This window comes from Branchiostoma lanceolatum, chromosome 4 (genome assembly GCF_035083965.1).
Source record: "Branchiostoma lanceolatum isolate klBraLanc5 chromosome 4, klBraLanc5.hap2, whole genome shotgun sequence".
In the NCBI taxonomy this organism is placed as follows: domain Eukaryota; kingdom Metazoa; phylum Chordata; class Leptocardii; order Amphioxiformes; family Branchiostomatidae; genus Branchiostoma; species Branchiostoma lanceolatum.
The window spans coordinates 23,924,481-23,948,387 of NC_089725.1; the positions used below are offsets into that span (position 1 = coordinate 23,924,481).

General features: G+C 40.4%; 1 protein-coding gene across 11 annotated transcripts in view; it reads right to left on the bottom strand.

Moving 5' to 3' along the window:
• Positions 1-1,968: 1,968 nt before the first annotated feature.
• The window catches only part of LOC136433516 (baculoviral IAP repeat-containing protein 6-like), a 114,289-nt gene continuing 92,350 nt past the window's right edge, over positions 1,969-23,907 (bottom strand). For 10 of the 11 annotated variants that reach the window (XM_066425814.1, XM_066425811.1, XM_066425805.1 and 7 more), the window contains 9 exons: positions 8,923-9,133; positions 8,457-8,599; positions 7,754-7,855; positions 6,974-7,191; positions 6,422-6,583; positions 5,835-5,912; positions 5,222-5,410; positions 4,593-4,727; positions 1,969-4,207 (listed from right to left, as the gene is read on the bottom strand). In XM_066425814.1, coding sequence (XP_066281911.1) covers positions 3,809-4,207; positions 4,593-4,727; positions 5,222-5,410; positions 5,835-5,912; positions 6,422-6,583; positions 6,974-7,191; positions 7,754-7,855; positions 8,457-8,599; positions 8,923-9,133 — 1,637 coding nt within the window. In that variant the 3' untranslated portion in view covers positions 1,969-3,808. Of the gene's footprint in view, positions 4,208-4,592; positions 4,728-5,221; positions 5,411-5,834; positions 5,913-6,421; positions 6,584-6,973; positions 7,192-7,753; positions 7,856-8,456; positions 8,600-8,922; positions 9,134-9,187; positions 9,304-23,907 lie in introns of those variants that run through there. The other variant, XM_066425815.1, reaches the window with a different exon arrangement.

Sequence of the window (23,907 nt, forward strand, 5' to 3'; positions counted from 1 at the left end):
AAAGATGTCACTCAGGACAGATTTAGTATTGATTAATTCTGACGAGAGCCTGTGATCAGAAGGCTTCTGGCACACAAGTCCACCAAGGTGATCCTCCATGATGGTTTGTCCAATAACCTTGGCGAGGCATTGCACAGAGTCAGATGTGATGAAATATCCCAGCACATCTGACACATTAAGGGCAATGACCCCGGAGCCTGAGGCAATAAAGATAGGCAAATTGCTGCCCTTCTCTTTTGTTGTGTCCGATGCTATTGATCCAGAAGTTTCATTACGAAGACAGTCATATATAAGACAACGCCATCTTCAACCAGCCCAGAAACATTGCAGACGCCTTGCACATAATTCAGATGTCCTTGAGCATCTTAAGGTGAAAGACAGCTTCACAACACGCTGAGTCAGGATATATCGGGATAGATTCCCAGCCGTGCTAAGCTGGGTTGTTTCGTGTGTCCTTGCCACTTCAAATCTCTGATAATTATGAATCATGTATGCATCATCTACTGCCATTCTTTGCCTCAGGCAAGGTAGGAGAAGACCAGTTATTCCAATGATGATAAGACATAATTTTTATGTCACTGCCCACACAGATTGATTAAATGATTGGCACTCTCAAATCTGATGCAAGAGTGTTGAAAAAAATATTTTGAAACTGAAGGGATCAGGCAAATGTAATACGAATCAAACTGAATGTACATTGCATATTAAGAACTAATGGTCATATTATGTTAATTTTGATTCTTGTTACAAGTTGAAAGTACGAAAGAAATGGGAAGACTGACTGCATCGTGTGGTGTAATGGTTAGAGTGTTTGCCTGAGAATCAAGATTTTCCAGTTCCCTAACATATGCATTTCCTCACTTCACTCTGGTGAAAATGAGTACCTGGCTTCAGTTAGGGATGTTCCGCAGATAGGATGTTAAATGGGGGTCCCATGTTATAGGACAGCTACAGCTGGAGCATGTTCAACTCAAAACACCGAAAAGAGTAGGTATCCCTCCCATTGCGAGTGGATCAAACCCCACAATCTGTGTACCCTAAGTACAGTGCTTGGAGCCTTCTGCCTAATGAGGTCCATTCAGCACATGAAGTTCATTACAGGCTATTTATATGTTCTTGATGACTGTGTAATTATATACTAGTATGCTGCTATTTTTAGAACCCCTTCTGTAATAAAAGGGGTTATTCAAAGCTGTCCTATTTCATGGGTGCCCAATACTTAATCTCCAAGCAGATCTATCGGTGGCAATGACAGTATCTATAGGGCAAAAGCAGCGCTATTGGCTATCGGTGGCCAATGCTTTTGCCCTTTGGATACTGTTATTGTCACCGATAGATCTGCTTGGAGATTACAGTACTAGACTAGCACTGCAGTGCAGTATGATTTAAAGCTGCCCCCTTGTGACTTGCTGTTAAGTTGCATGTCATTGGCATGATGTCTTCCAATGTTCAACGCTTACGATGAAGCAAAGAGATACTGCTGTCTCTTAGCAAGTAGATCTCTTATAAACATGTGGAATAGATCTTGGTAATAATGGTGTTACTCGAGCAAGCTAGAAAGTTGTCTTTAACTTTCTCTGTTCCCAATAAGACACAACCAATACATATTTGGTGCCAAATTGTGACTTTAGGTTTGGCAGGGAGAAGTTAAAACAGCCTAAATGTGACCATTTTCATTAGTTGTAGACTAGTATATGTGTCAGTATATACAACAGTTTGTCAGAGCTCCCCTAGCTAGCAGTTACATCATACAACCATTCAAGCCTGAACCCACTTCCAACGACTTCAGCAATTACACCTGATCATGATTGCATCCATGAAACAGTGCACTATAGGTTGGCAAGAACACAAGGCTGTTATCACTACCCACTATCAGGAGTGTTTCACTTCTAAGGACATAATCATAATCTTGCTCATTCATGATCAGTCAGGAAGAGAATGGACAAAAGCATTCAAGAACAACCCCACTCTTGTCAAGTTGTTTTATTTTGTAATTACATCCCAATCCATCTAAAAAGCAACAGAAAATCAACAGAAAAGAACCAACTGGTCTACAGGAGTCCCTGGTACAACCCACCAGGTCTGCATACAATGTACATGGAATGCAGACATTGCTATATCATATAGAGCCAATGTACATGTCCTGTATGTATATCAGTATCAAGAAAGCAAATTCTCTGGCACCGTTTTGTCATATTCTTACAAGTCAGTCATGCCAGAGTTACATCCGAGAGAAGCCATGTTGAACATAATACAGATGCCCGATGATCTATAGTAACTATACTGTTTGGATGGACTACAACTAGTTCCGAAACACCATTGTTACGCTTGTACAACACCACAAAGTGACACAAATTCACACACAACGTCGTCTAGCACCGATCCCCTTCCCTTCGGTGCCATGTTCACATCCCACGCTTCCTTTAGTTCTCCTCATACAGTCAAACCTTTACATCTTCCCATATGGAAGAATGCACGAGTCAGTACTAATAGTATCATAGTCATCGTGCAGCAGTTGGTTCAGGTATATATAAGTGTTCCAAGTTACAATTCTATAATTTGCTTTGCAACAATGGCATTCATAAAATAGGCAGAATTCTGTCAGATAATGTCATATCCCTGATCGTTTGGTATGATACAGTACATTATTCTTGCTTAACACATAATCTTTATATAACAAGAATGCTTTCTTTCTCTCTTCCTTGCTTTTGACCTTCCACACTTACTTGAACAACTAATGAACAACAACCTAAATCAAACAACAACTTTATATTTACATGTGATTATCCCTTCTTTATAGAAGGATAGAAATGCCTTGCATTGCTCCAACAGGATGAGCCTTACATAGCTCTGCACCAAGTACAGACAACATTCTTTACACATGGTACAATAGTATGTAATGGATTTTACAAGAACAGTTTCGTGCAACAAGCATACGTTCTGTTGTACGAAAAGTATCATAAGAGTTTGTCTTTTCACAAATTGAAGATCTATATGCACTATGCAGACATGTATTACAAAGAAAGTCAGAAGTGTGCAGCACATTTTGTACACCATCAGAATGCCTTTGAATGCTATCATGCAATATGGCCAAACAATAATATCTCTCATATCAGTCCCGATCATTGTACATGTTGATCTGGACAGGATATGCACCATGCTTTGTTATGTACATGGTGCAATTATACATATCGAATGTTACCGACCATATACGGACGAACAAAATATTACTCATGTTCTTGTATCTTATATACGGCTAGAGTGTTGGCGGTACTGAACTTGTTTGCCAACCATTGTATTGTCAATGAAAAGCAATGTTCAAAAGCACCCCAGGGTCATCTAACCATTCATTGGGAGGCTTAAGTAATTACATAGTTGCTTCCCTTTCTGAGTTTGTGCTTCTGTGAATTACAAGAATTTAAAACGAGGTCTTCCACGAGTAGCTTGTAAGAGTGGAGTTAGGAAAACTTGACAACCACCGAGTGACAAGATTATCAATACCAAATACAGGAGGTCTGAGTTCTTGAAAGAGTCAGGACTTTATAATGCATAATGTAGTCCATTGTACTTCATTGTCTCTTCATTTTTGTTCCTACATTGTTCTACCATGCTTATTACAAGTACATGTAGTTCCTTTCCCCCCCACTTCCAGCTATCATTTCCTGCATTAACAATTACCAGCAGCATTTTAAGTTGCAACATCTCATTTCAAACCATTTCCTTCCTGCAGCATTGTTGTTAAACATATGTCGCATTATTGGCACCCTAGAACGATGTTACTTTCTGTGGAGGTGTTGAAGGTGGTTCATCAGTGCTGGTCCTTCGGGCTGGCACCTGTCTGTGCTCCTGTGACAGCACCCGTCTGGCTGTCTGTGCTGCTGTTGGTTGGTTCCTCTGTGCTGGTGCTGGTCTGTTCATCTGTGCTGCCGCTTGTCTGTCCCTCTGTGCTGGTGCTACTCTGTCCATCTGTACTATTGCCACTCTGCCCTTCTGTGTCCAAAGTTATCTTCCCACCGATGCTCACACTAGCCTGTCCATCTGTTACGTCTTTGCTCTGTTCATCTGGGTTGGCGGAAGACTCCACTACCTCTGCTGTGTCGTCACCGTTGTTCTTCTCTGTGTTTTCTGAGTCGTTTGACTCAGGGTCCTCCAGATCTGTTGGTGGTTTCATCTTCATCAGCTCTTCCCTCAGCTGGGCTGTGTGTCTCTGTACAGCAAAAGAAATGGCACCATTACATTTCACAGTTTTATACTGGTTTCATCAGTCCTGATGACAAAACTTAAACCTGGATACAAAAAACGGAAGTTCCGCTGCAGTACCAAGGTCACACACCGGGGCCAAAAACCGACATTGACCTTTCTCTTCCCAACACCTAACCACAAACCACTAACCTTCATCAACACAAACCAGATATCATTACAATCCATCAAGATGTTAAGTTATGCTGACCACAAATATCCAAAAACACAAACACACACACACACACACATACACACACACAGTCCAGGCAAAAGCTGTGTTAAAGATTTTCTCTTTTGTACACAAATGCACTGTTAAATATAGAGATGCACACTCGATCTGTCCAACTGACCCTGAGTGCTGCTGCGTGATGTGCCATGGTTCTCCCCACCCGCTTGTCGCTGGTGTACGTCTCGATGTCAGCGATCCACTCCTCACACTGGGCCAGCACCTCCACACGCTTCAGCCAGAAGTGCTTCTGGATCACCTGAGAGTGAGCGGAACAGAGGCAACATGGTTTATCAATGCAATCTCTGTGGTACTTTATCTCTTTATTCAACCTTTCCATTACAATGAATGGAGGAAGAGACAAAACACCTCTACCAGTTGTCTCCTCTGCACAACATACAAGGAATAAATAAACATACTTTAAATGGTGGAGAGATGTCTAAGATTAGTATGACGCTAATTGTGACTTGTCAAAGTTTGAGAATCACATCCCCATGTTTGAAATCTGTTGTAGACCACTCTAAAGTTTAATAATGGTTAAGGACAAGATGGAGCTAAACATTTTGGTCAACCACTAACTTGTTACCTTGATGAAGGTTAGAAAATAATTACTCAAGCAACTGGATAAGATTTTGAAACAGTCAGACGTTTCAGACAGCATCCACTGTCTTTCGTCAGTGACTAACGATAGGACTGAGAACACCAGGTTTTATAACAAAACTCACTAACTTGTTAGTTTTCGTGATGACTTACCTCCTTAAAGCATGGTGAAGGGTTGCGGAGCTGCTCTAACATTGCCCACTTGACGGTTGCCTGGCGAATGTTGGCGTCGTACTCCCGGGAGCTCTGCATCCCTGACGGGGTCCCTCTGGACCGCTCGTAACCGGGCTCATTGAAGTATGGCTCAGAAACCAGGATCAGGGACTGGATGGACACCAGAACCTGGGGAGGGGAGGGGGGGGGGGAGTGCTGGCTGTTAGCAAGTTTACATGACTGGGCATTTCTTTAATCCTCCAGAATACTGATGACTCAAACATGTTTACACTGTACAATATGACCAAATAGTGGTGCAACATCATTTTAAGATAATAGGAGATACTGTAAATATTGCCCTTTTAATGAAACTTCATACAAACAGTATACTAGACCATGAGGTACATATATCAGTGGATGGGTGCTTTATGCGTGTAGAAAAGTTTTTGTTACGCTTTTGCATTTACCATTGTTGGCAATTTCAGTATTTGTCTTGTGCGAATTAGGACTCCTTATTTTCCCCAACTCCAAATTTTCGTTTACTGATTTCTCCTGTTGGTCTCTGTGCAGTGCTAAACCACACAATCACAAAGAGTACACAACAATGGCTCACCTGTAGGAAGCTGGATGTCTGTGAGTTCCACTTCTCCTCAGGGCGGCCGTGCCAGGTGTTCAGTACAGACAGGCAAACCTGCAACATACACAAGTTTGTTAGTACATTAGCTGACATTCATACAAGGCAGTGTAAGTTCCTTACATTGTATATGATACATATATATTACCATGATAGACAATTGTAATGGTGCAATTGAAACACTGATATGAAGGATAAAACTGGAGCAAAAATGACAACATTCTAAAACTGCAACAAAATAGGATTTAGAAATATCTTAATTGTCTTTTATATGTGACTCCTAGAAAGGAACACTGTCAACCACTATTCTCTTTTTCTCATTTGCTTGCTTGCTTACTCACTAAGGGTCCGCTTACATTAGTCAAACTACTAGTCAAACTGAAGGCATTCTTGGGAAAGCCATGCATGTCGTATAAATTCAGCTATCTTGTGATGGAAAAGACTCTCTTACACAGCCTGCTTGAAAAATTCTATGTCAAAATAATACGGTGACTGTACAACAGTCTACTTGGAATATGACTGCCCCGTAAGTTGTCCCACCCCCTCCCCCACACCCTCTTGCTCACCTTGCCATCGTTGTACAGGTTAGGGTTGAACCTGACAGAGTGGTGTCCTGTTGTCTCTAGGTTGACCAACATGGGGGAGTTGGGGTAGTCCTGCGGGAAGTACACGTCAAACTCGAAGCAGCCGTTGGCGTAGGGAGTGTCTGAAGGGCCTGTTATCAACACCTGGAACAAACACACAAAACACGACTCAAAGATGGGAAACAACATCTGAACCTTGGGTTGAATTTAGTCCTTCCCACAACGATGCTTGGGCTTTGGGCCACACCACTTCGTGCAGTCAATGCAGCAGGGGGCTAGTCCACTAGGACACCCTATGCTCTTTCCAAAATGCTGAAGTGCTAAGCATAGACAGAAATATTATACAATGTCCAAAGGTTTTGGTTTGAGTCTGCCAGGGAACGGATACCTGACCTACCGAATGCAAAGCAATAGCTCTCCTTACTTGGCCATTGCACCAGTCTAAACCTTGGCGTAACCATATTTCCACATACACACTGTAAGAACAATGCCTAAGGTATAAAACCAAGCAATTGCACAAGAACCAAGAGTCACCTTCATGATGTCCAGCCTGTCCTCGTCACACCTCACGAACACGCTGGAGCTCGCGGACAGCGGGAGGGAGGTGGAGAGGGTCACGGCCTCCTGCGCCAGCCGCCGGGCGCGCCGCGGGTTGCTGACGTCTCCCGCTGCCTTCACGTTGGAGGCGAAGTGGAAGCCCATGTTGAACTGGATCTTCCCATCATCGTCTTCTGATGTGATAAGGTAGGTGTCTGGAAGATGGGAGGGAAAATAGACCGTCATTCTGACATTATTTCTCACAAGACATTAATCCATCACTTTGATGTAACATATTTCAGGAAGTGTGACCCTTCTGGGATGTTGAACAGCATACAGTATGGGATGCTTTAAGTTAATAAGAAATTTCATGAATTCCAGGTCATGTTTTTAAAAAAATGTTACTTTCTAGAAATCTGTGGCTGAAATAAGTGCTGGCCAGAATTCGGTCCCTGTATATCATCCTCTTTTAATCCCTTTTCCTGATGGATTTCCTTGGAAGGAAATGTGACATGCATCAATGGTGTGGAAATTCATTACTCCAATTTGAATACCCTGCACTTTGGGGACAATGAGATAGGTGGTGCTTTTGAGCTACATCTACCCACTCCTTCTGCCTGAAATGTCGAATTTCATTTGAAGAATGCTAACCACGACTGACAAACATTGTACATTGACATTGTCTACAACCATAGTCTTTCAGACTTAAAGATTTCAATGTTTACACATACAGTAGTGCAATCCTGACACTTTAACTGCTGAGCATGTTGTACTCACCAAACTGCAGGTCCTTCATGATGGACATGTACTTGGCATCAGGCGTGGCTGTGGCCATCATGGCTCTCCTCTTCTCCTCCTCACTGGCACCTCCAGCTGAGCCTGGACAGGCAGACAGAGAAACAGAACTGTGACTTACAGATCTAGACCAGACATAACAGATGATGGCTCTAGTATCTGCTCCCACAAAAAGATCGTGTACAAACAGTATACGCATCTCTACCATGGACAAATTATGGGCTAATGGAAAACAACTTCTTTAAAGGCTCACATGTAGAAATAAACTTTAATAAAGGATTCATGCCATTTTCTACTCATCATTCACGGTCATTCATACAAGAAATTCTGTGACAGATAAACTTTCTTCCTGGTGGCCTTAACATCTACTACACATGTAACTAATCCCACCAGGGTACATAATTCTGCCACCATGAAAAGATATTTCCAAACAGATCTCCAACTCATCGTCTCCCAGTATAATGCACTCCTGTTTATTTAAATTGTGCATAGTTGGGGGGGGGGGGGGTGGCTGCACTAGAGATCTTTCAAACCCATTGTTTTTCAATGTGGTGGATTTATGTACCCCGGCGAATTAATGTTAATGGAGGTTAAGGTCTAGCCATGGAAAACTATTGAAGACATTGAAATCTATGGCAAAGTATTGTAAATGACACAGCAAAATGATGTTATATGCCAGACTGACCTTTGAGCTGTGCCAGTAGTTGTGATGTAGTTTTGTGCACCAGGATGGCCGTGTGCTGGATGTCAGGGATGAGCAGGGCCAGACCCTCCGACTCACTGTCGTCCTCAGGCTTAGTGTTCTTCCCTTTCTTCTCCTTGTTGTTCCTGTTGGTACACAAAGTTGTAAATGTTCAGTATTACTGTTATCCCTTCTTCAGAACACATGTACATTCACATTTACACTCATGTACTCATCAATTTTATCCAAGATTGTCCATATATCATCATATTCTATTTATGTAATACAGAATTTTTCATTTCATACAGCATTTTTCATCTCGCTTTGCCAAATGTGTGTCAGATATAAGTACATGCACTTCACTGCCTCTTGCAGTTTGGTGTTTGTGACAAGTGATGTTACATGTACATCTAAACATATGATGGCCACGTATGTTTGGTATAATTTGTGTCTACACACTGTAACTCACCTGAGAGTCTTGGCGTAGGTGTCCACACACTGCTTCATCTTCTCCAGCAGCCTGCTGACGGAGACTGGGGGCTCCTCGTTGTCGTGCTCGGTGCCCAGCTGCGGCTGCGGGAGGGGCAGCAGCAGGTGCACCAGGTGGCGGGAGATGGCCAGCGCTCGCAGCAGCTCCAGCACCGCCCGGTACAGCGGCACGTGCCTCGCCATGTCCAGGACTGGGGGTAAAATCGGAGACGATAATTGTGTTAGACACATGTATAGCATAATTGTGTCTTTAGTTTATTTCATTTAGAACAGAAAATAGAATAATTATCATCATTGTTTATTATCAGCAGCAGCTCCAATACCGCCCGGTACAGCGGCACGTGCCTTGTCATGTCCAGGACTGGGGAGGGATCAAAGGACATTGATTGTATTGAAAATAACCTCATTGTGTTTAAAGTTAATTTCACATAGAACAGAAAATAGAATAATTATTATCATTGTTTATTACAATATTAGCAGCAGTTCCAACACTGCCCAGTACATATCCAGAACTGGGCAGAAATCAGAGGAATTGATAGTATTGAATACAGCATAACTTTAATCTAATTCAAAGAGTACAGAAAATATAGTTAGTATCATTTAACCAACGCTGTAGTAAAGTATATACAAGGTAAAAGAATTAGCCATTCATTGTTTGGTCGATGGCCAGACCATCTGTTCAAAATAGTAAAAAATTGTAAATATTCTGTCTTGAGAAAATGTGTGACTTCACCCTCAGCAGTCTATCTCATCAGTATGTCTACAAATCTGGCATTTGCAGGGACCTGTAAAGACTAAGTCCAGAATATACAGTACCTACAGATGGGTCTTTACATTCACCCAAAACAAAAGCATGGAATTCCTCTTGGACTCAACAACAGTTGGACCAGCTACATGTATTAGGCACCAGTAATGGGGGACCTGTTATGTACTTATGTATTATTTACAACATGGAACCCCTCCACTACAGGTAGTGCTCTAAACTGTGCCGACAACTAAATCTCCACATGATACCGGAAGCACATCTAGATTGCAATCTCGAGCAGGCTGATTTGTTCCCCTGTTACCACACAGGTAGAATTTGCATTTAGACAGCATTGCTGCAATTTGTAATCTACACACAAGGCCTTAACTACCATGCTATCATGCTTATTAGACAACCAAAATTAATTTGATTAAGTTTGTTGTTTTCTATTCTTCATTTTAAAGATTTCTACCAAAATAGCCAAGAGTGCTACTGACCAACTGAGGCTCATAAAAGCTTAAAAAGGGTTCTAAAAGTCCAATCTCTTTATCCAATTAACTGAACAATTCAGCCATGGAAAGGATTAACGATTCAATTCTCTTCAGCACAAGAATAAATCATTCCTCAACAGTTCTACCTACTTACCCACAGTACAGTTTTCTGTGTGGATTTATCATGTTTTACCGGACCTCCACATCCAGCTATAAACACTGTCACAAAGGACGTAAAAGTGTCTCCCTTTAAATGGGAGGAAATTCATGACCCAATTTAAGCTGACGACTGTTTAACATAGAAAACAGTGCAAACCTGTTGGGGGTGGGGTGGAAAGGAAGGACGATAGATTGATTCCAGCAACACATTTCTAATTCTTGTTTGTTCTAGACCATAAAGTCCTCTTCTCATATTTCAATTTGTAACAGGCATAGATGACTCACTGTTTTGTTTCCTCTCTGGAACAATTATCTCTCTAATGCACAAACAGTGCTACAGTGCTGTAAGTAATAGCAGGCCTAGGGATAGGTCCACATAAATCTACCGATACATCATCTGTAGGGCAGGGTGACCCAACCTGCCAGGCTGTGGTCAGCCACACATTTGTTTTAAGTCTTTAAAAGATTAGAAGAAAATGGAATGCTTATCTTAAGGGCAGCCGGGGAAGGCAATTACCCCACTTTGTAGGACCCAACTAATTTGTTATATTCTTCTTCAATCTGAGTAAGGGCTGAAGACATCTCCAGTTTGAAGGACATCAGTATGTTCTCTGGTTGATTTGACATTGTGATATCAAAGGTTACGAGACATTTTTATATAAAAACTATTGTTCTGTTTGGTTTATCAGCAATGCCAGGTGAAGATGAAAAATACACAAAAATCATTAAACATTGTAAATTTAACATTTATAGGAAAATTCTCATTTTCTCAAGACAGTCCACAACATTTCTTAATGTTCAACTTAACAAAACTGCAAGTCCCTACTATATAAAATGCATTATTTCTATGAATTCACATGACCAGGTGTGCCTTGATTCAGATTCAAATGAAGTAGAAAAAGTGCAAATCCTGAAACAACATGTCATTCTCCTCCACCGGGTATACATTTATCATTCATATTGATTATACAGTACCTAATATTCATTCTCAGGAGGGCCCAATACCTTGTTTCCTTGCAAACTATTTAAGGAGCTGCCATAACTTATTTGTCTCTCTCAGTTAGAGTTGACTGTATTGAAAGAATTCCTGTCAATTGTTTTTATAAAGGTTTCAACAACAATTTTTAACTGAAGATGCTAAGAGGGAATAAAGGACAAGACACTAACAGGAAACTACCAAAATATGTACAATTTGGGCAAGCAAGTTCAGGGATAATGTTGGAAAATGCTACACAAGCAGTGACTTGTTCTACCGTTCATCAACAGATAGCCAAGTCATGTGACATGTTTTGACAGACATGATCTGAAAGGTAATGTATCTGTCCTTAAAGAGCAAGGCTGGACTATAAAACCACCCAATAAATTCAGCTAACGTAAACTCCCAGACCTCAGTCTGCTTCTGAATGTCGTGGTGTTCACATCAGTGAAGGGGCTCCCTGGCTAGGACGATTTACCAAGTATTGAAGTTACTTCAGCACATGTTTGAAATCATATTGTGTATGAAAGGAATCAAAGTATAGTTACACATAAACATCAGCTTTGTAGTACCTATAACCAAGAATATGAAGCAATTACAACACTGGCCTAGTAACACTGGCCTGCCATGCTCACTGGTAGAATGTCTCAGACATTGGCTGTCAGTATACAAATTACATTTCTACAGAGCCCCTGAGTCTATACTGATTTCTTAGACTACCAAGTAGTCACCACAATTGTATAAGTCATACTTCTAGACACACAGCTATCAAAGCTATTTCAGCTCTGAGGAAAATATATATACAATTCCAACTTTGAAGGGGTTGCTTTGACAGTTGAAAACACAATCATTGTTATGATTTTCGGAAAGTTGCCTAGCAAAGTTATGTATTGTATTGATTACGTAGCTTTGTTACATGTATCTGGGTTATTTTGCTGGTCTGACAATGTTTTCTTCAAAAACTAGTGAGAGAAATACAGGATTTTTCAAAACTTGAGACGTCAGTTAATATGCAAATGAGTTACTGTCGTCTGCTCTGATCCCATTCTATCGTTCTTGGAGCCAGACGGGAAGAGATCCCCTACAGAGGATAATCCATTTATGATGTTGGGATGAGGGTTGGAGTCAATTTAGCTACTAACTCCCTGACAGAAGATAGTTTTTCTAGGAGGAGAACCCTGGGTCCTACTTTCTTGTCCTTTAAGCCCTGTTGGAAATCAATACAGGCAAAGATGTACATCCATACAAATCACTTCAAAAAAGTATCTGTTGATACAAAATTGAGAGACTTCAGGGACAAAATGCATTGAACTGTAGTAACAATTTTTCTCCTTGAGAAAGCACCCATCTGAGGAGCAACACAGTTAATAATAGACCAGACCACCCCCTCACAAAAAGAGTAAAATATAAAGTGTATGTTGATACAAAATTGAGAGAATTGATTCACAAAATGCATCGAACCTTGGCACCAATTTTTCTCCCTGAGAAAGCACCCATCTGAGGAGCAACACAATTAATAATAGACCAGACCACCCCCTCACAGCAGGCCTCTTATCATGTATCTAAACCTATCGAACCTGCAGCACAATGAGTTGTCTTCTGCAGCAGGATTTATTGCTGTATTGATTTTGTACCTCACAGTGTGACTCAGACACTATTAGCATGCTGAAGGCCACTCCTTTTATTTCATGGTTTATGTATACAAGACATGGGACAAACCAAATAGTTTGGGACACCTGTAGCCATCTACAGCCCTGTAACTAGTACTACTTTACATGTATAACACTTGACAGATACTCGGTTATGAGCAATGTGGTGCCCATCAACCTGATGAACTATTGTATTCTATGATTCGGGCAATGCAGGTCGAATTGGTTATCAAAGATCTGGGATTGAAATGAACCTTTACAGTTAGACTAGGGAAGGCAGTTTCGACATGGTCACGCACACTGACCAATAGTTACCTCACTTCATTGCACCACTGTTTTACCATCATGTTAAGTGTAAGGCTGGCATTGGGTAAATGTTTGCTTAAGGAAAATTCTGTGACAATGATTTCGGTAGAACAAGAATAAGGCATCTCATATAACTGTACAACAAAGTTGTCTTGTTGTCCATAATTATGTCTGACACAGGCCATCTTCAATACTCAGCATGTCACAATAAGACTGTACAAATGCACACAGCAACTTGACATGGAAGTTGCATTTCCAGGCTTGTTAAGACAGTGCCAGGCGTGTGCATGGTGTGAACCTTAAGTGAACATGAAACTCGGGTGCATGTGGGCAGAAGTCCAAATTAGTGGTGCGTAATGATCCAAATGCATTCAAAGAACTATGTCGATAAAACAATGAATTCTGATGATTGGAACATAACTGTTCTTGATATTTATAGCAATTGTCACGGATGGCCAGATTACATATGTTTCCTGAAAACATAGCAATTTAAAGGTGACAAAACTGTGCCTGATGACACCCATATGTATATTCAGGTACTGCAATCTTTCGTACAGCTGACTGCACTGTTTAAATTTACGACATGTTTGTTGCTGGTACATAAACAGCTGGTGAGACTCAAACCTATGCATGTGTGATGAGGTACGATAAATGTAATGTGTCGCACCACACAGCGCCTCTATTGCTGAGCTGAACACTTGTTACACATGTTATAAACCTTGCCTTAGGGTATAGTTTATCCCCACTACCATGCCATGTCCTTGGTGCTGAAACTACTGTAGCTTTTACAATCTCTTCAGACATTTCTTCCGCAGTGTTTCATTGATTTTCAAAGGGGCCAGGAAAGCTGCGACAGTCACGAAAATGTGTTTAATACATTACCATTCAAAACACTGTTGGTAACCTTTGACGGATGAAGTAAAAGAAAAAACCCATAGAATTTAGATCCCAAAAAATAAAATGTATAAGGAAGGTATGTACAAGAAATATAACCATGAAATAGAAGTGTCCCAGAGAATTGCACAGTCTACCTTTCGAAGCCCTCCATATGGAATCTTCCACACAAAGGCTGATGTGAGTTATAGAGTAATGATGTAATTAAGCCGTGTAAATGGTGTAAGGGTTAAATGATGTGGGTGGGCCCAGGAGAGGCATGGTGTGTCCAGACACAATGATTCATTTACTGGTAGGAAACAGCTATAATCATGTGCAGCATTTTGCTCCAGGGGGATTGGTACAATATAAAAACAATTATAGAATGGAGAATCACTAGTATATGCAATGCTATAATTTCCAAGCAGAGTTCTCCTCTACAATAACATGACCTTATACAAAATGAAGATGACTTGACTAGTCAATTAAAACTTTAAGACCGAGTTACTACTATCCTCTTTTGTATGCGAGTATTTGGACCTTATCTGCCGAGGTAGGATGTTGTATTTAAGTCCTTTATCAAAGCCATTTCCAAATAAACAGTAAGAATGGGCCCAATTTCCTGCATTCTACATCCTAAAGGTCATTTCGAAGGTCAAAAACCGATTCAAACCACTCCACTGGGAAATCAAGACATAACCTTTCCCTGACACATAGGCCTTTAAACACTGTAAGTGATGCATATTGCTTGTTTCCAAGTGGTTGTTTCTGAGAAACAAGTCTTGAAGAGTCTATATTACTTACATTCCAGCAATATCCAAGGAATTTAACTCTACAATGTTTTATACGGTAATGTCCCCACTGTGGCTATTATCTTTGGAAACTAGCCAGGACTCTCTGCGATGTTCACAATGCCTTAAAGGAAGTCTAGAAGGTTAAATCACACTAAGCCAATGTAGCTACATGTATTTCATTTCTGACATTTGACATTTAAAGCTGCAACAGTAGGATTGCCCTTAGAGAGGATTGCCCAGAGCCACTGGTCTAACAACTGTGACTTTTTCATTTCATTGTATATTTTCTGTTGCTGGCTCCTCACAGATTTATTAATCTTTTTAAATCTGTGAACTAGTGTGAAGTCAAATAAATAAATAAATAGATAAATAAAACTTCTATGGTCAAGTTTTACTAAGTATTACTAAATGTTCTTTTATCAGATAACAACACCGTCTCTTGAGATATATATACTAAACAGCCAATATTGTCCCTTAAGAAACATTTTACTGGCTCAAAGCCACCACTTTATGGCCCATACAGTTGGCATCAGCTGCAGCAATTGATAGAGTCATTGATTTGACAATAAATTGCACCGAGGGGTCAATAGTATAGTGAGTCGATGTGTCGGGAGGGGGGCGCTGTGATAAGACACATGGGGAAGGGATGGACTAGAATAACTATTAGAATCTGTAGTCCTGTGGAATCCTCGCCTAGGCACTTGCCCTCAAAAGATGCAGATTTTACAGCTGTTATTTACCTTTGAATTAAAAATAATGGTGTATAATTTCAAACTGTCAGTAGTGTTGTCCCTATCTTAACTGTCGTACTGAAAGTAGTAATCCTTATCAATGTGCAGTCATCCAAAAAGACTACATGTTTATAAATTCTCCTGTTTCCACAGGTACATGCAGTAACTGAGTGACAAGCATCATGGTGAAAAAAAGTCATAACAAACAGAAGAAGTCCACATATGCAGTATCTTTGTTACAGCTTACAGCTCACAGTATGTTCGGCTGGGAGCCATGGAAGCCTTCCAGCTCCCTCTGATTCATTGTCTGATTTATGTCAGCGTGTCTCAGGGGACGTTCCAGGACAGCTGGAAAGTGTACGGTGATTTACTACCAATGTAGAAATCCTTGTCAGCAAACACACCATATGGCAGGGATGCTGTTTTAGAAGGCTTCTTGTTAGGAACAGGGCTTTGCACTAATATGATGAATATAGATGAGAAGGTAGCAGTACGCAGATTGAAGCAATGGGAAACAACTACCAGTTGGAGGAGTGCCAGAACAATTTTATAACCCACCAGCAAATCAATACATGAGAAAGATGGCAACTACTATGTTTATTCTCATCAATAAGTCAATGTCACAGCTGGATTCAGAGAGGATTTCCACTCTTTGTTCCCTGTGATCAACTCTGATAAAATAAATAGACATTGTTACTGTGCAGAGACCTGTTTGAGTTCGGGTCTTGCCCTAAATGACTAGCTGAGTAACGACCATCCACTGTGGATGAAGAAATGGATGGGTACTACCATCTAGTGGGGAGGTAGGGCACACACGTAGTGATGAATGTACCGAGGAGAAACCTAGTTTAGGGGGTGAGTGAGACAAATGGCCGGCGTACACTATCTGGTCATCTGTGAACAAAAATCAGAATGTGCCTGCTGAGCTCTCCCCCGGCCCAGTGGGGCCATCCTGAGGTGACGAGCTGGGCAATCGGCCGGCCAACTACACCCCTGCTCCCGGCACATCCATATTCCTGTCTTGCATGCTGCATGCACAACAGAAGGTGTCAGCTCTTAAGGAGGCATGGCAGGAAAACCCCGGGAATCCTCACGCTATCGCCACCGCATCATCATGGATGACTGGGACTTACCCGACTGGTACTACTACTACGAGGATCGCCATGGGCGCCCTCGGCAGCGAAGGTGAGTGTCGTGCACCGCCTCCTCCTCCTCCTGTCAGGAGGTCACACACTTCCGCTTCCCACTCCAGATCGTATCAAGGTGTGAAATGCACCCAACCACATCCGTAGGAATGGATTATTGCTGGTCAGGGGATTAACCATAAAGGCCACTCAGGCATCTCCTGTGACCTTAGGTCCCGAAATCTGTAAGGTAACCTACTTTCCGGGGCACTTTAACATTAGTTCTCCTTCAGATGTTTCACAAGCACACTTGATGTTGATACTTGAGTTGATACCACCATGTGTGTGTCCCAGTACTGAAATCAGTATTACAAGACTGTCTTGCTGTAATTATTGACACCGACACCACAGCCCTCACAATGCACCGACCATTTACAGGCCCTTGGGACGTACCCATTACCGTGGAACATCATAATCCTGACGCTGCCCTGCCATTTACTGGACTGGCTCACCAAGACAGGTCACAACCATGCATGAATGTCATTACCTTCATGTATTTCTCTGGATGTCACTTCAATCTACTACCAATCTCCTTTAATGTCCTTTAATGTCCTTATACTTTACTTCAATCTGTGGATCGGCATTCCACAGGGCAAGTTCAGATTCCACTGGAGACATTAAGGGGCTCTTGGTACTTGTGTTCCCAGTGTTACAGATACACTGATGGCCGTGCATGTACAGATGATACATTTTAGCACTGCATTAATGGCATGATGGATGCAGCTCACACATAAGGGGCTGTCTATCATGTCTGCTATTTCCTACACTGACGTTTACTGTGGTAAAAGGGCAGTCTTTATCGAGCAAAAGGTGTCAGTGACACTGTTAAGGGGACCCCACAAACACACCCATGGATTACTCTCTGGTGACAGGATTTTTACATATTGGTCCATCCGTTATGCAGAGCCTCGTGAAATATCTGGCTGCCCGAGGCACATTGAACCTAACCAAACTACTGACATGTATATGAAGCATTCAATCATTCCAACATCCATATTTTTTTATCATATAATACATAAATTGAGTTGTGTTCTAACAGAGTAAACACAAACAGAAAACTATAGCATTGAGAAGAGCTACAAAACCTTTTTTTACCTACAGTCTAAATAGCACTGTTGCCAAAAAAGCCTGAATATAGATATATTTCATCAACTCTAGGACAAGTTCTATCACTTTGTCATACAAACACAATGAAGACAGATTGCTTTTTTCTCAGAATACTATCTCAAAGTCAAACTACAACTTTCCAGGAAAATTGAGAGTATTTGCCCTAACATCCTCGACAAAGTTCGAAAAGTATTCCATATGGTTGAATTAAAATACATGTTACAGTAGCTTGCTTAAAGATCATTAACCATACAAACTGTACCCAGGAGCTTTGGCAACAGATCAACAGATATAATTAAGACATTTGATCAATGCTTTTAACCTGAGATTAATCCTTCATGTTATGTAAACAATACTAATCCTTTATGTTATATAAACAAGGCTAATTTAAGATAAATCTTGTATGTTATGTAAAGATTATAGATCTATTGCTCTATTATTATCATGATAGTATAAAAGAATGATTATTTTCGAACTTCTAGTTGATGGTTATATGTGAGTATGATTTCAAACCAACCCCTGGAAATATTCCAATGATTTGTATTGTACTGTACAATACTGCATCCAATCACTCAGTCCACTGGGTGCTGTCCTTGGTGCTGCTGGCTGGGTGTTTTATATTGCAGATTAAGATCTAAGAGTGTAAGCCAGGTTCCACAGAGCCTGTGGTGACCTTCTCATAAGGTAAGAAGCACCTCAATAAGGGGACAGAACAATTCCCTTGATTCCATCACGGGGCATAACTATAGATGAATGCCTGAGGAAATCATGCGGGAGAAAATAATAAATATCATGGATCACCTAATGTGGGGGAGGGGTGCAAATATGTTGCAGCTCAAATTTTTCAGGTTAATTCTGCGTTTCCTTTTGTTGTTCTGCTTTTGCTTATTACTAGTGTTTTCTTGTGAAATTATTTTCTAGTGCATTTTTCCATATTTAGACACCCTTCTCGAATTGCCCAGAGTGTACAAGCTGGAGGAGTTGATGAAAGGATATTTCGAAGAATCTTTTGAGTACCTACAAAGACCTGCAAATAACACAGTATGATATGAAGAAATATCAAACCTTCTGACTACATAATTCCATGACAGCTGCAAAAAATTACACATTTTGATAACATTGATAACATACAAAGGCATGTATCAGCATACAATTCTCTCAACAAAAATAGTGCATGAAGCCACAAGAATACCGTGGTGACAATGCAATGGTATAACTAGCCAGGACCAAAATTCATAAGATATGGACTGAGGTCCCTACCAAGAAGATAATGGCACTGTCTACCAAGACCCAGGTGGCATTCTCACACCACTTGACCACAGCTAATTTCATTGCTTCTGCAGAACCATCTGTCCATGTTAGATCTGATCTCTGGATGTCTCACCAAGGACATGCTTGTCTCACATGAAGAACATTCTTACCAGTAATTGAAATACTTCAAAAAAAACTCTCACCAAGAAATTTCTGATCAGTTGTAGCCCCAGAAGTCAGCCTTTTTTTGTCAGCACACTTCTCAGTTTCTCAATTTCACTCCAACTAAGAACAACTTTCATGTAGTAGGAGAGCCTGAAGGACATTAGGTACTGAACATCTACTAACATAATTCCACCAGGGTACATAATTCTGCCACCCTTAAAAGATACGTCCAAACAGATCCCCAATGATTCCCAGTAATAGTATAATACACTCCTGTATATCTTACCTGTGCATACTTGGGGGGGGGTTACACTAGCTAGAGATCTCTCAAACCCACTGTTTTTCAATGTGGCTGTTTTATGTAACCCGGCAGATTAATATTAATGGAGGTTACACAAACCAGTTATGCTATCTATACTATACATTGTACATATAGCTGTAATATATTTATTGCAAGTTGCTGCAGACTTGTAGGCAGCATGCTTGTCGTGATTGGTACTTAAACATATCATACACGGTACAGTGAGTGCTCAGTAAGCGTCATAACTGCACATCAAGATTACCAGCCGTTATTGCATACATTATATGATAAACCTTACAGTAATGGATTGATGGATCATACTTTGTGGCATAATTTTACTGTAAGCTGTGCAACTACATTGGTAAAGGCAAGTTGTAATTATATATCACTATTATCAGGGAGCTGAAACAACTGAAGACCAGAGAATAAAACAAAACAAAATCTTCAAAATATAACATATGGGCTAATGTATTTGCTATGCCTATGAAGATTAGGCATCCAGGTAATAAGATACGCCCAAAGACTGCTTTTGGCGTAATGTATTCAAACAAGTTTTTAACTTTCTATATTTTGGACATTGCAAATCAATGCTTTACATCAGTCTGAAATATAACAATCAAAGCATTCTTAGACATTAAAAGGGCCATTCACCCGGCAACCCAACATATCCCTTAGTCTTATTGATTTTCTAAAGCAGTATTAAAATGGAAGAAGAACAATACAGCCATTCCCATGGCAGAAGTAGCTGTGTCTGGAAGTGTTTCTTTCATTTTCAAAAACTTTTCATGAAAAATACGAGAGATGCAAGCCACCAGGACACGGAGTAATTAATATGAATTGACTTTAAGTTGTGGAACGTGCAGGCAACATTAGGATTGATCACCCACCCATCCTCCGCGCACAGAGTAGCAGGGGTGATACAGGCATGTCCATATATTACAGACGCGGGCATTCTGCCATGACAGGCCAGGCATGTCTTGGGAACCGTGGGGCAATTGATCCATGCCGAGGAAAGTTGGTTCCAATCTATGCAATTTAAATGTTCGGAGCAATTTTGGAACGGATGGTAAGGCGAGGCTAATATCAGTATCGTGCAGCCTCCCTTGTGGGGCCTAAAAGCAACTGTGGGCATTTCCTCTCACACTCATTTAGGACTGTTGTAGAAGGAACCCTGAAGGTTAGACATAATCAGAGATGGAGACTGTTAGGATGTTATGATCACAGAAATGTAATGCCTTTAACGGGCCATTTCTGCAACGGTTAACACACCTGATGCTGAAACATGTAACATTTAGAGTATGATTCGTATGCGGTAACATCTTCTTTCAATTTCTCAAGTACTTAATTGGCAAACTGAATTATCGTAATACAAAAAAACAATTTGATCATTGGTAGTTCTTGGGAAAATGACAGCGGAGACTGGTATTCAAAAAAACAATTTGCTGAGACTCGGAGTCTGATTCATCTTAGTCATATGCTGGTGTAAAATCGCCATGTATATTCTTTTGAATCAAGGGGTAAGTTGAATCACCTTTGGATAAAAATCAAATCAAACTGTTGTCTCTATGGAACTTAATTTGCCTGTACATCTACTTAGGCTCACACACCTTCGATTTTCCCTACTTAAAGACCGACACAAAGGACGGGCTAGGTCACTAGCAATATTTTTCTTGTTATCTCTCTATTTAGCCAACAAGCCAAAAAAAGGAGTCCACTTGAAAATGAAAAATCCATCAATCCTTGATAATAAATTAAAGCACTTGGTGCTGGTGGTGACACAATGTATTTGGCTCATTTTATCTTATCATGGGATTTTTCAAGGTTTCATGTCACAAAATGTCAGTGTTTTCCTCACATAAACTTTGTAATAGATTTTTCTCCTTCCTACAGGCAGATTTCCAAGGAGGTTTAGATTGATACTACCATTTTCTCAAGCCACAAATTTCGTGTGAAAAGCATGACAGTTCTGGTGGGGTGCTCCCAGGACAGTCTCCTCAGCCAACATTAGCTCCCAAGACAAACGATTCCTTCATCGTTTCTGACACCTAATATTGGGGTAGTGGCGAGGAGGCTGGTGATCCCCCTATATTATTTCCTGCATGTTATGAAACTCCGGGAGTGTCATCCATCATTCATAATCTGACATGGGTCGCACAATTGCACTGCGGGTTATTTTCAAATGACAGCGTTTGCTGTCAGCAAAGGGCCTTAAAAGTTTCCTCGGAAAAAAATTAGAACCTGATCTTAATTGATACAGATGTGAAGTAAAGAAGTTAAGAAAGTTAAGTTCGCTAGTCAGATAGTCAGACAACAAGGGTGTGTTCAATGCTATATGGACCAACAACTAATACAGTAGGGGGAGGTTCTAGTGTTACGGCGAAACATTATTTAAATTTCCCCCTCACTTCACATATAGATTTATTTATCTATTTTTCATTTATTTATTGGTTTGGCTGTTCAGGACACACAGCTAGGGCTGCCCAACTACATGTAGCCTGTGCGTATTACAAAGGGTAAGCCCTTCTGACAAAGGCAAGACAAAACAATGGAATTAGACATGGATCATAGCATAACAATCTATAACAATATTCTAAGTACACAATATATAGATGCAATGTTGGGGGACCCTGAGATACTCGTGACAAATGGCAGCCCTAATGGGATTTGCCAGTCAACCTTGAAAATCAAACCTTGTGGTATATCTTTTTAAAATTCATTTTCCTCTTCATATTCTCTGCTCACAATTCTGATTAGTTCTTCTGATTTAAAAATCATTCAGCCTCTATCAATCTTCCTTTGGCAGAATATCAGTAAGAAATTGTACTTAATATCAATAAAATATTGTCCCTTTGCAAGATTAATCACTCTCTGTATCCATTTGTTGGTGAAAGGCCTTCATTTCAGAACAACTCTTCACGTCATAAGACCATCCCTTACGGATTTACACTGGTGGGTTTATCCCCGAATTCTTCCTGACCACCCGGTAAAGCGTTAAGTCTTACTACTTGATAAAGCAGCACACTTAATTGAAATAAATGACCATCTCCCTTTATCTACTTGGTGCACCTGGAAGAGATCAAGTCACAAACAGGAACATAATAAATCAAACACGATGAGGTAACAACTTTCTTTCAAAGAAATAACAAGGTTACAGAAACTGTGGATCTATATTTCACATGATGCTCTATCTGCCAGGAGGGGAAATATGTATCAAATCCATTTATTGATATTGGTTACTGTAATTCACTTTACCTTCAGGGTAGCAAAACTTCACTGTGTGAGGAAAATGGACAGGGTGGCGGCAAGTGGTTTACAGAACGAATGTGTGAGGGAATCATGAATAATTACAACAGGTTTTTTCTAGTGATGATAAGTTCAAAGAAACAAGAATTACAGTAACTTTGAGATTCAGGCATTTTCATGTGACGTGACCTATGCAACAGCCCATTGACATCAGGTCACGAATACATTATCTGCTCTATGACCCACAATAACGTCATCTGTTTTATGTCAAAACTATTTTGACACTTTAATGTGAGAAGGAATATTTATGACCCTACAACACCACCTGTCTACTATATAGAATTTTCTGACTCGATTTCCAACTTGCATAGGTCATAACTTCAAAGCCAATTTAGCATCTTTCAGAATTATAGTTATTATTAATAGGTCCTTACAATTATGTTTTAGTTTGAAGAAATGACAATCTAATATCAAATGGATGTTAGCTTACCATAGCACCTGCTTACTGCATATCTGACCATTTTTGCAATTTCTGTAACTTAAAACTCTGGATAGGACATTGCAGTATCTGCATTCAATGTTTGGTCAAGCCTGTTCCTGCTGAGTAGTCAGGAACAGATATAGTTCAACAACTGTACATTATTAAGCTCATGGATTATGGTATTGTCACTTCTATAAATAATTTTGCTTTCTACATGGTGAGATGAATTACAAACCAATGATTTGCATACTTACATGCAATTCTTTCACTCTTCAGTGATTATTGTGAGCTGTCAATTATCTCTTCTGACAGACATAATCATGGATATGACGTATTTATTTGTGGAAGGATGTGGTGACAACTTTTACTGTAATAGAAATTGACAGCACCCCTATGATACAATACTTTGGCACGGAAGTCAGCGAGACATATAAAAGTTTACACAGCATCACGTATTGTCCCACAATACTGTTGTCTCCAAATGCATCACATAAAGCACAAATCTGCCT